This window comes from Mobula hypostoma, chromosome 3, assembly GCF_963921235.1.
Source record: "Mobula hypostoma chromosome 3, sMobHyp1.1, whole genome shotgun sequence".
NCBI lineage: Eukaryota > Metazoa > Chordata > Chondrichthyes > Myliobatiformes > Myliobatidae > Mobula > Mobula hypostoma.
The window spans coordinates 81171646-81186822 of record NC_086099.1 but is presented as its reverse complement, the minus strand read 5'-3'; the positions used below and the strand labels follow the sequence as shown (position 1 = coordinate 81186822).

The window sequence follows — 15177 nt, the reverse complement described above, 5'->3', positions numbered from 1 at the left end:
CACATCCCATTCCCATTCTGACATGTCTATCCATGGCCTCCTCTACTGTAGAAATGAAACCACACTCAGGCTGGAGGAACAACACCTTATATTCTGTCTGGGTAGCCTCCAACCTGATGGCATGAACATTGACTTCTCTAACTTCTGCTAATGCCCCACCTCCCCCTCGTACCCCATCTGTTATTTATATACACACATTCTTTCTCTCACTCTCCTCTTTCTCCCTCTGTCCCTCTGACTATACCCTTTGCCCATCCTCTGGGTTTTCCCCCCTGCCCTTTTTTCTTCTCCCTAGGCCTCCTGTCCCATGATCCTCTCATATCCCCTTTGCCAATCACCTGTCCAGCTCTTGGCTCCAACTCTCCCCCTCCCGTCTTCTCCTATCATTTTGGATCTCCCGCTTCCCCTTCCACTTTCAAATCTCTTACTAGCTCTTCCTTCAGTTAGTCCTGACAAAGGGTCCCGGCCTGAACCGTCGACTGTACCTCTTCCTAGAGATGCTGCCTGACCTGCTGTGTTCACCAGCAACTTTGATGTGTGTTGCTTGAATTTTCAGCATCTGCAGAATTCCTCGTGTTTGTGTCCTATCCTCAGTCCTACCTCTCCAGTTCCCATTCCCTTGCCAAATTAGTTTAAACTCTCCACAAGAGCTCCAGCAAACCTGTGATTAAAGTGGTTCCTTGGGAGTAGGGTGGGTAGCTGCACACTCGGGGCCTCTGGAGCTGTTGAAGGTTGGGAGATTTGGCGGGGGGTGGTGGGATTTGGGCCATTCATGAGTTGGAGTGTGATATTGAGTGATGATTTCGGTACATTTGAGAGGAGGGCCAAGTCATAGAGTGGTACAGCACAGAAACAGGTCTTTTGGCCCCCTGCCCTTTTTCCCACTACGTCATGCCTATCTATACTGATCTCATTTGCCTTAATTTCATATTAATTTACACCTTGCTCGCATACCTATATGGATGTCTCTTAAATGTCATGACTGTTCCTGCCTCCACCATCACTTTGACAGGTCATTCCAGATACTGTCCACCTGGTGTGAAAATGTTATCCCTCCCTCTCACCTTGACCCTATGCACTCTAGTTCTAGACATCCCTACCACAGCCACTGGTTTTCTACTATCTATGACTCTCATAATTTTATATACATGTCACGTGGTTTTCTTTGTTTCAGGGAAAAAGATCTAGACTATCCAATCTCTGATAATTTAAGTCCTCCAGTCCAGGCAACATCCTTGTGATTCTTTTTCTCTACCGTTTCTAGCTTAATCACATCCTTCCTGTAGTATGGTATCTAAAACTGCTCATGTAACTCTAGTTGCAGCCCAACTAACTGTTTAATCTATGTGTCTTATCATATTATACACCTCTATCAAGTCACCTATCATTCACCATCGCTCCAAACAGAAAAGCCCTAGCTCACTCAACCTATTCTCATAAAACATTGTGTCTCATCCAGGCACCATCCTGGTAAATCTTCTCTGCACCCTCTCTAACTAAATGATGACCCAACTCTCAGGCAATGAAGACAAATATGCCTTCCTCGCTGCCCTGTCTACCCATGTTCCAATTTTCAGGGAGCTATGTACTTGTATCCCAAGGCCCAAGGTAGAATTCTTAATAGTCTCGAGGAACAGAACATTCTGTGGGTCCATGTCCATAGATCCTCCAAACTTGCAACACAAGTTGACAGTGTGATTAAGAAGGCATGTGGAATATTGCCTTTCATTAGTTGGGGGAATTGAGCTCCATAGCTGTGAGGTAATGTTGCAGCTCTATACCCTGGTTAGACTACACGGAGTATTGTGTTCAGTTCTGGTTGCCGCTTTAAGGCTGATTTATACTTCTGCGTTAACTGGACGCCGTAACCTACGCAAATGGCGTATGCGCATTGTGAGCATTTATACTTGTGCGTTGGTGTGTTTGCGTCGCTCGGCAATTCGCGCACATCACGCATGCGCACTCACCTGCCCGCACAAGGCTTCATGGTCATGGTAGTCATGAGGAATTCTGCAGATGCTGAAAATTCAAGCAACACAGATCAAAGTTGCTGGTGAACGCAGCAGGCCAGGCAGCATCTCTAGGAAGAGGTACAGTGGACGTTTCAGGCCGAGACCCTTCGTCAGGACTGACGAGGGGTCTCGGCCCGAAACGTCGACTGTGCGTCTTCCTAGAGATGCTGCATGGTCATGGTAGTCTTGGGGTAAATAAGATGCTCGCATCTTTTTTTGTGCGAAATGTGTCCTCCATAATTTCGGAGGTCTGTAAAGCTTTATGGAGAGCATTGCAGCCAGAGTTCCTTCCCTGCCGTTCAGTCGCCCAGTAGGAAACTATTGCAGCATAGGATGACATGCGATGCTACCAAGCGGACCAATCACAGCTGCTGCAGTCTGCGTTGCTGCAACGTGCGGTTACATTTTGGGAGAGGTGCGCTTCGCAGCAATGCAAGCTCTCGCGTAGGGTTCCGCGTCGGCTTTGCATAGGGTTTGCGGCGACGCGTTGACGCAGAAGTATAAATCAGCCTTTACAGGAAGGATATGGAAGCTTGAGGGAGGATGCAGAGATTTACCAGGATGCTGCCTGGATTACAGAACATGGCTTAAAGATTCAAAGTGCATTTATTATTAAAGTATGTATGCAGTATACAACCCTGTGGTTCGTTTTCCCACAGACAGTCACAAAAGAAAGAAACACCATGGTACCCGTTCAAAGAAAGCATCAAACACTCAACGTGCAAAATAAAAGAACAAATCGCGCAAACGGCAAAATAAATAAGCGAGTAACACGCAGAATATTAAACATCAAACCAGGGTCCTTGAAACAGCATGGGAATGAATGTTCAGTTCAGTTTAGCTCTTTGTTATTTGTTGACTGCAGGCTGCAGAACCAATCTGCCCCGATCAAAATCACACAAAATAGCAATAAAATTAGGAGTAACCAGCAGCTGATATACCATGAACGGCAGAGACTCTAAAAATGAGCCCAATCCACAGACCTAAACAATCAAACCTTGCCCAAGACCCAGGACTGCTTGCACCATCCTCCTGTAGCAGTGAGCGAGAGGGAGACTAAACTAATCTCTTCTGCCTGCACAATGTCCACGTCCTTTCATTTTCCTCCCACTCATATGTCCACCTAAATGTCTCTTTAAAGTCACTTCTACCACCACCCCAGACAGTGGATTCCAGGCGCCCAGTACTCTGTGTTTCAAAAAAAAATCTGCCACTCACATCTCCTTTGTAATTACCCCCTCTCACATTAAGTGCATGCCCTCTGGTATTAGATATTTCAAACCTGGGAAAAAAGATGCTCTGATCACTATATCTATGTCTCATAATCTTATAAACCTCCGTCAGATCTCCCCTCAGCCTTTGCCGCTCTAGAGAAAACAACCCAAGTATTTGCAACCTCTTGTAATAGTACATGGCCTTTAATCCAGGAAGCATCCTGGTAAACCTCCTCTGCACCCGCATCCTCACCAAAGCCTTGACATTCTTCCTATGGTGACCAGAGCTATATGCAATACTCCAGATGCTAACTAACTACAGTTTTATAAAGCTGCAACATAACTTTGTCATTTGAGTACTGTAGACTCTTGCTCCAACTCTTAATAACGGCTTTATTGTTTGTACTTGTTGACTCATTTACTATTGGATAAAACTTTATACAGAACTGTGCAAAAGTCTTAGGCACATATATATAGCTAGTGTGCCGAAGACTTTTGCACAGAACTGTATTTGTCAATGTGGAGTGGAGAGCAAATTTGTAAATCTGGTGGGAGAAAATGATGTTGGGAATGATAAGGGTGCAACACTAGAGGGGGGGTTATGGGACAGGTGGCAGAGGAGTGCTGAGGTCGGGGGGGCAAAGGTGCTGATACACCCAGTCCTGACACACCAGGTTGTTTGATTCTAAACAGCTGGTTTCTTAATCATCATTGAACGTCTCTCTAGTGCTTCCTGCTCCCTCCTTTCTCCCCAGTATAGTGTAATACATAAAAGTACTAAAGTACTATGCAAAAGTCTTAGGACCCCTCTCTATATATGTGCCTAAGACTTTTGCACAGTACTATAATTAAAGTAATATAATTTATGATCTTCAGTCTTTATCACTGCATTGAAAATATAACCGATATCTATACCCATACTTACTGCTGAATGATTAGACTGTAGTACAAGTGACACGGTTCGCCACTGTAATTTCTAGAAAATTTATTTTCTCTTCTTTCCAGCTGATTTTCCTGATCAGTTAAGTTGATAATGTATAGGCTAACTAACATCCACCTGTAGATATGACAATAGTATTTAAACTTATTGTATACTTTACCCAGTAAGAAAATCTTCCTTTGCAGTTGTGAATAGAGGTTGGTTGAAATGTTCCGTATGAGTTTTGATAGCTTCTGAAACTTGGCTTCATCTATTTTAATGGCATAGATTTCATTCTCCGTTTTCTTTGAATAACTTTGGATAAAAATGAAATAAAGATTGTAATTGAAAAATCAGTAGGTGTTACATTAAAATAATAATTGTTTATAAATACACTCAAAATAGTGGCATAGAGTAAACAGAACATAGAACAGTACAGCAGAGGAACTGGCCCTTGGCCCACAAAGTTGTGCTAAATTAGTTAAATTTGTAATCATGATCAACTCAGCTAATCTCTTCTGCCTACACATTGCCCATATCCTTCCATTTTCCTCCCCTTCATGTGCCTATCTAATTGTCTCTTAAATGTCCCTAATGTATCTGCAACCAGCACCCCAGACAGCGCATTCCAGGCACCCTCACTCTGTGTTACATTTAAAAAAACTGCCACTGACATCTCCTTTGAAATTACCCCCTCTCAGGTTAAGTGCTTTCTCTCTGGTATTAGACATTTCAAACCTGGGGTAAAATATGCTGTCTCTCTAGTCTAAGTATGCCTCTTATAAACCTATAAACCTCCATCAGATCTCCCCTCAGCCTCCTCTGCTCCAACCACTTGTTATAGCACTTGACCTCTGAGCTAACCAGCTCCCTGGTAAAACATCTCTGCACCCTCTCCAAAGCCTTGAAATCGTTCTTATGTACGGGGTCTTTCTTTTTTGTATGGTAAGTTTAAAATGGCTTCTTTGTTATGTTATACTTGGGAATGCTTCTTTGTTATGTTAAATGCTGAGAAAGTCTCTAGCTAGACATTTGCTTGGGTTAATACAGATAGCAGGGTGCTATTAGCCAATGGGTGTTCATGTATCATTTTTTTTGGATGATAATGCTGTCTCATATGAGTGGGAACGGGGTTTTTGGCGGGGAGTCGGAGAGGACGGTGGACGTGCGGTAAGGCTCCGGTGGATCACTTCGGGTGGTCCCGAGCCGTGAGTTGACAGGATCCGGGTGGTCGTCAGGAATTGATTGAGCTCCAACAGTTGTGCACGAAGAACTTGGACTTTGATAAGTCTGGCGCCTCTTTTTTTTCCATTACTTCCTTTGCTGTATTGAATTTATATTAATTTCATAGACTTAGTAATATCTATAAAGTGTACTTGGTAAAACGTACTGGGTGTGCTGGCTGATGATTGATGTTTGGGACTGATTCGGGCGGCAGTGGTGCACCAACTGACCCTGCGGGAAGTGTTGAGGCAGGTGCTGGGTGGGATTTCCCCTAGACATATACGAGCCAATATAACTGAGTGTAACACTTATAATAGGGCAACAAGAACTATATGCAATACTGCAGATGTAGCCTAACTATACTTTTATAAAGCTGCAACATAACTTCCTGACTTTTCAACTCAATGTCTCGACTAATAAAGGAAAGCATGCTGTATGACTTAACCGCCCAATCAACCTATGTAGTCTTTTCAGGGAGCTATGACCTTGGACCAAAAGCTCCCTCTGCTCATCAACACTGTTAAGGGTCTTGCCCTAAGCAGTGTACTGTTCTCTTAACATTTGACCTACCAAGCTGCAACACTTCACATTTGGTCAGGTTAAACTCCATATGCCATTTTTCTGCCCATATCTGCAATTGATCTAAATCCACTGTATTCTTTGCCAATCTTCTATGCTGTTGACAACACCAATCTTCATACCATGTACGAACTTAATAACTCACTCATTTGTACTTTCATCCAGGTCATTTATATACTGTACATCACAAACAGCAGAGGTTCTAGTACGGGTCCCTGTGGAACATCACTAATCATAAACCTCCAGCTAGAATATGTTCCTTTGACCATTAGTTTCTGTCTTCCATGAGCAAGCTAATTCTGAATCCAAATGGCTAATTCATCTAATTCATCATTAATCTCTATGCATCTTAATCTTCTAGATGAACCCCCCTTGAGGGACTTCGTCATATACCTTACTAAAATTCATGTAGACAACATCCACAGCTCTACATCAATCACCCTTGTAATCTTGTCAAAATCAATCAAGTTAGTAAGACAGAACGCTGGCTCTCCCTAATTAGGTGATGGTTTTCCAAATGCTCGTAAATCGTATCCCAAAGTATTCTCTCCAGGAACTTCCCTACCACTGATGTGAAACTCACCGTCTATAGTTTCCAGGATTATCCCTGGTTCCCTTCTTGAATAATGGAACAATATTAGCTACTCACCAGTCCTCTGGTACCTCGCCTATATCTAGAGAGGACACAAAGATATTGGTCAAGACCCCAGCAATCTCTTCTCTTGCCTCTCTTAATAACCTGGGATATGTGTCATCAGACCTTGGGGACTTACTACCTTAATGCTCTTTTAGAGACCTAACACTACCATCTCCTCTACCTTGAAATGTCCCAGCATACCAAAATGCTCAGCACTGATCTCCCTATCCTCCATCTCCTTCTCCTTGGTAAATACTGATGTAAAGTACTCATTAAGGACCTCAACCACATCCTCTTCATGTAAGCAAATGTTCCCCCCTTTATCCTTGCGTGGTCCTACCCTCTCCCTAGCTTTCCTCTTGCTCCTAATGCCTTGAGATCGTTTTTAATCTTACTGGCCCAGGACTTTTCATGCCCCCTCCTGGCTTGCCTGGTTCTTTTCTGGCTTATTTACAATCCTAAAGGGCTCTGTTTGATTCTAGCTTCCTAAGCTTTACATGCTTTTCCTTTTTCTTCTTGATTAAATTCATTATCTCTCTCAACATCCAAGGTTCTCTTAACTTGTTATCCTTGTCCTTCCTTCTGACTGGAACATACCTGTTCTGTAGTCTGTGCAGTTGGTCTTTATACACCCTCCGCATGTCGGATGTGGACTTGCTCAAAAACAGCTGATTCCAATGAACTCTTCCTTGTTCCTGTCTCATGCTCTCATAATTTGCCCTGCTCAAATTTAATGCTCTCACAAAAGGTCCATACCTATCCTTATCTATAGCTATCTTAAAACTTAAGGAATCATGGTCACTATTAATGTCAAATAGTGCTAATCCCTCAGAGCTCCATTGATCCAGGTTTGATCCTGACCTTGGGTTACCTTTTGCACATTCTCCCTGTCATTGTATGCATTTCATAGAGCATACTATAGCACAGTTTGTTCCACAGTGTTGTGCAAGCCAATATAAACCTACTGTATTATCAATCTAATCCTTCCCTCCCTCCTATACAATCTCCTTTTTTCTTATATCCATGTGTCTACCTCAGAGTCATTTAAATATCCCTATTCTGTCAGTCAGTACCGCCAATCCTGGCAGAGCATTCCAGGTAGCCAACACTGTTTTTAAAAAAAAAATTACCTGTGACATCTCTGCGAAACTTTCGTCTACTCACCTTAAATGGATATCCATTGGTGTTGATTTCTATGAGGTGAGCAGACTGACTAAACGAAAATTTTGTAGCGTTGCAATATTACTTTGCAGCTCTTGAACTCAGTCCCCTGAATAATGAAGTCCAACCCACTCTATGCCTTCCTTAACAACCCTATTGACTTGCATTGTAATTTTGAGGGATCTGTGGGCTTGGACCCAAAGATCCTGCTAAGAATCCAACCATTAAATTTGTTCTCTGCCTTCAAGTTGGATCTTAAAAATGTATTATTTCACACTTTTCCAGATTGAGCTCCTTCTGCAACCTCTCAGCCCAGCTCTGCATCCTGTCAATGTCCCGCTGGAACCTACGGCAACCTTTTACACAATTCACAGCACCTCTAACGTTTGTGTCATCTGCAAAATTACTAACCTACCCCAACACTTCCTCATCCGAGTCATTTGTGAAAATCATAAATAGCAGGGATCCTAGAACAGACCCCTGCGGGATACCACTGGTCATCAACTTCTAGGTGGTACACACTCCATCTACTACACTCTGCCTTCTGTGGGCAAGCCAGTTCGAATCAGTGCAGCCAAGTTTCCATGGATCCTATGCTTCATGATTTTTCTGTATGAGCCTATCATAGTGAACCTTGTCAAATGCCTTACTAAAATCATAGAATTATTCTGGCTTCTTCCCCTTTTCCAGTCCTGACGAAGGTCTCAGCCCAAAACATAGACTGTTAATTCCCCTTGTTGATGCTGCTTGACAGCTGAGTGTGTGAATCCCCCCTCCCTGTCTCTGTCTCCTGTTCATGTACGCCATGCATCATCATGTCTTTCCATGACATCTTACTCCTGTTCTCTCAATGACATTCATGTTAAACTGCTGACTTCACCTTCATGGTCCAGACACATTGACATTGCAATGTGTTTCTACTCTTTAAGGACTGTTTCCTTATTTAAAATTGATATTATCCTCTTGCCTGCTCGTTTAAGAGCTTTAAATGTCCTTTAACTCAATTTTCATGTTTTATTTGCTGTTGAAGCATATGGGTGAGTTTTGTTGTGCCTCAAGCAAAATTGTTCTCATACCCATTCTGTTACTTGCACTCTTCAGACTTTTCACCTTTAAATTTTGGCAAAGGCCGCAGTGAGTTCAAATGCTTGTTGGAATTTTTATGTCTTCAAAGTGTTCACGTTGCTTTAAATTTTATTAGTTACGGGCTGGACTTCCGGGTCATCAAGGGAATGGCGGCGTAAGGAAAAGGTCTCTCGACAAAAAAGAAGGTAAACTGCCCCAAAATCAAATTTAGACAAATACTTAATATTGCATAACTATATTAATAAAAGGGGCAAGGATGATGTCTAAGAACAAGAATATAAAGTCCGCTTCGAAGGCTGATAAACATAAAGAGACGCAGCAAGGCGACGGGCCTAGCTCCCCCACGGCAAGCCAGGATGGAGATAATGAGGGGGAATCGGTGACTCTGTCTTTGATTCTCGGAGAGATTCGCGAGTTCCGACAAGATAACAGCAAACAGCTGGAAGATATTAAAGGAGAAATAGTAAAAACTAACTCGCGGATAAATGAAGCCGAAGCGAGGATTGTTGGAATTGAAGAGAAACTACAAAACGCCGAGGAAGTGATAGCAGAAATGCTGAAACTACAAGACCAGCTCCAGTGGAAACTAATAGATCAAGAAGGCCGCTCGAGAAGGGAAAATGTGAGGATCTACGGAGTTCCCGAAGGAACCGAAGGTAAACCCGGATTGATGATTCCCTTCGTGGAGAAGCTGCTTAGAGAGAACCTTGATATACCGGCCGCAAAAGACCTACAGATAGAAAGGGCTCACCGCGCGTTGGCACCACAGCCTCCGGCAGGCGCCCAGCCCAGATCGATTCTGATCAGATTTCTCAGTTACAGAACGAAGGAAGAGGTGCTTAAAAGAGCATGGCAAAAGAAAGGTTTCATGTGGAACAACTGCAAAATCAGTTTAGACCACGACTACGCACCGGGGATTCTTGCCAGACGGAAGGAATATACGGAAACACGGAGAGTCCTGAAGGAAAACAACATCAGATTCCAGACCCTGTATCCAGCTCGGCTGAGAGTCTTTTACGACGAAGGGACAAAAACTTACGCTACGGTGGAGGAGGCAATGTTGGACCTGGCGGACCGGGGACTACCTATTAAAGTTATCACCCAACCGGAGTCGCTACTGGAGAGGATTTGGCAGAAGTCGTGGCAGTTAGTGGAGCGAGGACGCTCCACTCGAACCAGAGTGTCAAACTACAAGGAAAAGCTGCAAATATTCAGACGCGAATGTACAGAGAATACAGATTAATTAAGAGAAATGACTGAAAAGAGTAGATCGAACTTAAAAGTAAAATGAAAACTGGTAACTGAAAATAAACTAGGCGGAATAACTTGAATGATAGCAATATGGTCGAGACATAAATAGGAGAAAATTCTCTATGATTATTCAAACTGCTGAGGGCCCTCTAACACAGGGTGAAGATAGAGGTTATCCCTCTGAACTGAGGTGGGTTGGTGCTCAGGCCTCACTGTGGGAAGTCGGGAAAAATTTTCAAATGTTATACGTTCAGAAATGTCTAGGGTGTGGTTATATGTCTTGGTTTACTGTTGAGAAGGGATTGCTTACTGTTTGGTTAGAAAAGGAGAGTGCTTTTTTTCTACTAGAGAAAAATGCAAACTGAATTGGTAAAAATAATTTCCTATAATGTTAATGGGGTTTTGAATCCAATTAAAAGAAATAAGATTATGTCTAAATTGAAAAAAGAGAGGGCACAAATAGCTTTCCTCCAGGAAACACATAAGAGCCAATCTGAACATGGAAAATTAAAAGAATGGGCTTTAAGCATGTATTTTATTCATCATATAAATTGAGTCACAAAAGAGGGGTAGCGACTTTAATATCAAGTACTCTTAATTATGAACATATTTCAGAGACTAGAGACAAAGAAGGACGGTTTGTAAAAATCACAGGAAGAATAGAAGGTACAGAAATAACATTGCTGAATGTTTATGCTCCTCCAGGTAGTGAATGGTCATTTTATAGACACATTTTTGACCTAATGGTCAGTTCTCGAGGGGTAGTAATTTGTGGAGGGGATTTTAATATTAGATTAAATCCTATATTAGATTCTTCAAGAATAGTTACTCAGAATAAACCTGTGACTCGGAAAGTGAATTCATTGATGGAGGAGTTGGGATTTATAGATGTCTGGAGGGAATTACACCCTACTAGTAAAGATTATACATATTACTCTTTCCCTCATTCAGCCTATTCAAGGATAGACTATTTCTTTATCTTTAATACAGATAGACTCAGGATAAAAAACTGTAATATTGCAACAATTGATCTGTCGGATCCTAGCCCAGTCTCTATGTCTCTAATCCTGGAAAGGAAAATGAGGAAAACACTATGGAGGCTAAACTCACATATACTCAATAACCCGAAAGTAATGGAGAGATTAAGGGGAGAAATCAAAGAATATCTAGACCTTAATGACACAGGAGAAACATCACCAGTGATTTTTATGGGATACATTGAAAGCTGTACTGAGAGGGAAAATTATTTCCATTACTACTCACATGAAAAAAATCAATGCACAAAAATTAGCAGACCTTCAAGGAAAATTAAAACAACTTCAAGTTGTAGATAGCAACAAAAGTAATTCAAATCGAAAACAGGAAATTAGGAAATTGCAAAGTGAAATTGATGATATTTATACGTTGGAAACTCAAAGAAATTTTCTTTACCTGAGACAAAAGAATTATGAAGTAGGAGGTAAATCAGCTAGATTATTAGCATATAAATTACGAAAACAACAAGCAGACAATACAATTCATAAAATAAAGAATCCAAAGACAAAGCTTGTGGAGAGTACAATAGGGAAAATTCAAGAGAGTTTTGAAACATATTATCGAGAGCTGTACTCCCAACCCCGGGCCCCCAATGAGCCCTATATAGACAATGTATTGAATTTTTTAGATCTACCTAAACTTACAGATTTACAAAATGAAAGTTTATTAGAAACAGTAACTGTCAAAGAACTGAACGTGGCCATCTCTAGGTTAAAGGCTGGAAAGTCCCCGGGTTCTGATGGGTTTACCTCAGAGTGGTACAAGTCCCTGAAGACACAGTTAGCCCCATTACTACTTAACACCTTTAATTGGATCTTGCAGAGAGGAGAAACTCCACCTTCCTGGAGAGAAGCGATTATTTCAGTTATTCCTAAAGAGGGTAAAGATAAACTAGAATGTGGCAATTATCGGCCAATTAGTGTTCTTAATTTAGATTACAAACTATTTACATCTATATTAGCGCGCAGATTGGAAAAGCTTTTACCTGGCCTAATCCATTTAGACCAGACTGGATTTATTCAACAAAGACAAACACAGGACAACATAAGGAGAACTCTGCACATATTAGAACAGGTTAATAAGAACGAGACAGAGACAATGGTAGTAGGATTGGACGCTGAGAAAGCTTTTGATTCGGTTAGTTAGGCATTCCTATACAGAGTGTTAGGAAGATTCGGCTTTCAAGAAAGGTTTATTAAAGTAATTCAGACTCTATATGACAGCCCTACAGCCCGAATTAAGATAAATGGGGACCTCTCTGACTCCTTCATTTTAGAGGGAGGCACTAGACAGGGATGCCCAATTTCTCCTCTCCTTTTTGCGCTATATATTGAACCACTTGCCCAACTAATAAGACAGAGCGAAATCGTAAAAGGTATCAAGGTGGCAGGGATTGAACAGAAAGTGGCGTTATTCGCAGATGATGTTTTGGTCTATCTGAGTGAACCAGAAAAATCATTTATAGGATTGTTTACACTGTTGGATGACTTTGGGAAAATATCAGGTTATAAAATAAATGTAAAGAAAACGCAGGTTATGTCCCTAAATTATACACCATCCAAAAAATTGCAGGATACATAACGATCTTAAGAGGGAAGCTAAATCATTAAAATATTTAGGAATAACCCTGCCGAAGGATCTTTCAACACTGTCACAGGTAAATTATGGGCCATTAATCTCAGAGATAAAAGCAGATATGCATAGATGGAATCTTATCCCCTTTTTAAGTTTAAATTCAAGGATAAATACTATAAAAATGAATATTCTTCCTCGGTTATTATATCTTTTCCGTACTTTACCAGTGGAGGTGGATGATAATCAATTCAGGGAATGGGACAAATGGATTTCCCGCTTCATTTGGCAAGGAAGGAAACCTAGAATTCGATATAACACCTTACAGTTAGGGAAGGAAAGAGGAGGTATAGTTCTTCCTTGCCTGAGAAATTATTTTTATGCCTCACAGATAACTCCTCTGTTCTATTGGTGTAATAGGGAATATAAGGCTAGATGGAATGAAATAGAATTTGGATTAGTTGACAGTTTTCCTCTTCAGGCCTCAATAGCTGACAAAGGCTTGATGGCCCAGTTGGAAAAATTTAATAATGCTTGGATAAATCTTACATTAAAAGTATGGCAGAAGGTGGTTAATTCATGTGGAATTAATAACATGCTAAAACTCTTTAGATGGTGTGCATATGATACCGAATTCCTTCCCAACAGAGGAGATAAAAGATTTGAGCTATGGATAAAGAAAGGTCTTACAACCTACCTCTCATTTATAGATAAAAGAGTATTACAAAGTTTCCAAATCCTGCAGGACAAACATGGCCTAGAACATAATGACTTTTTTAGGTACCTTCAAATACGAAACTATGTTAACCAGAGTTGTAGATATACAGACCTATCAACAGTAGAATTAGAATTTTTCAAGATTCTGAATTCGGCTTGCACTTCAATACCTAGTAAATCAGTTTCTCGCCTATATAATGCACTCTCCCATGCTAAAAATGTAAATACACTGTATATTAAAGAGAAGTGGGAGAAAGAAGCGGGGTTGGTACTTTCAGAGGAGGCTTGGGGGAAAATCTGCAGCTTTCAATGGTCCTCGTCTAATTCTTTGACTTGGAGAGAACATTGTTGGAAAAACATTATAAGATACTTCAAGACCCCATATCAGGAAAAATATAAAGATACAAATGTGATGTGTTGGAGAAGGTGCGGCTCCAAGGAGGCAAATCATTTTCATATTTTCTGGGATTGCCCTAAATTAAGTCTATTTTGGGAAGGTATTCATAGAACATTAGTTAAGGTACTTGGGTCCCAGATACCTCTGAACTTTGAGACGCTCTATTTGGGGCATGTATTGTTCCTTGAACAGAAGGAAGATATAAAGTTGCTGCAGGCCCTCTTAGCGGCAAGTAAGAAATCAATCACTAGAAAATGGCTAAATCCAATACCACCTACATTAGAAGATTGGTACGAAATTATCTTGGAAATATTTAAAATGGAAAAGTTGACTTACTCCCTGAGAACTCAAAAAGAAACATTTTATCAAATCTGGAATAAATGGATTGAATATATAACCCCAATGCGAGCAGACTTTAGATGACTCTCCTAATGATTTATATTGCTCTTCTCATCAACACAGTAATATTGCTAACGTAAGCACCCCTAGTCTAAATGTTTGTTTTTTTTTGGAAAATAGAGAATTAACACAAGTAAAGGGAAAGATTTGGGAAAGGGATAAAAAAAAAAATGAAAAAATTAAGTAAATAAGTACATAGGGATTGGATAATTATGTCTGCGGGCAGGAACAAGCACGAACAAATTGGGATATAAACACCTACAATGGTTGGTATATAGGCTTGTATGCAACATTTTGGACCAGTGGAAATGGTCCAGAAGGGTTGTATGGAAACTATTATTACCATTTTTCTTAACAACTAATTTCATTACTTAGCCTAATAGGTTAGATTTACCACAGTACATAATTATCTATTTAAATGTTTATTTTCCTTTCATATCATCTCAATGTGTACTTAAGAATGTATAAATAATTGTAGTTTTATACATATAAAAAAATGGAAAGGGTTATATGTGTGAAAAAAGTACATGATAATTGTGAATTCCTTATCCAAATAAAAATAAAATTTAAAATAAATAAATAAATAAATAAATTTTATTAGTTACAAATAGGCAACTCTCTCACCCATCTCCCACATAATTCTGTAATGAGCTGTCCCTAAGAAGATCTGTGTATTTCAACACAATGTACATTGTGAACTTTGATTTGTATGTTTCTAGTTGTTTAAGATTAAAATGTCCCTGTTTTGGAAATATTGTTCATCCTTTCACAGGTATATCTTTCATCACATAGTTGAACATAAGAAGTACAGGTTTGCCAGATGACAGGTTGAATTTACTGCACCAAGCAGTTAGATCATGGAGGATTAGGTAGTTTTCTACCTGATCTTATCACTTTTATGTCAGTGGTACAGTTTACCGAAGTACATGGGATCACATGTTGAAAGAATGACTGCCAGAGCTGCTTCTTTATGC

General features: G+C 40.6%; 2 protein-coding genes across 3 annotated transcripts in view; one reads left to right on the top strand and one right to left on the bottom strand.

Annotated features, from left to right (window-relative positions):
- zcchc4 (zinc finger, CCHC domain containing 4) overlaps positions 1 to 15177 on the top strand; it is a 108236-nt gene that overhangs the window by 28382 nt on the left and 64677 nt on the right. The gene's annotated exons all lie outside the window — the stretch shown is intronic.
- Positions 1 to 15177, bottom strand: part of si:dkey-219e21.4 (zinc-binding protein A33) — a 32022-nt gene that overhangs the window by 6100 nt on the left and 10745 nt on the right. The window contains exon 5 of the mRNA XM_063043348.1: positions 4327 to 4460. Within this exon, the coding sequence (XP_062899418.1) occupies positions 4327 to 4460 (134 nt within the window). The remainder of the gene's footprint in view (positions 1 to 4326; positions 4461 to 15177) is intronic.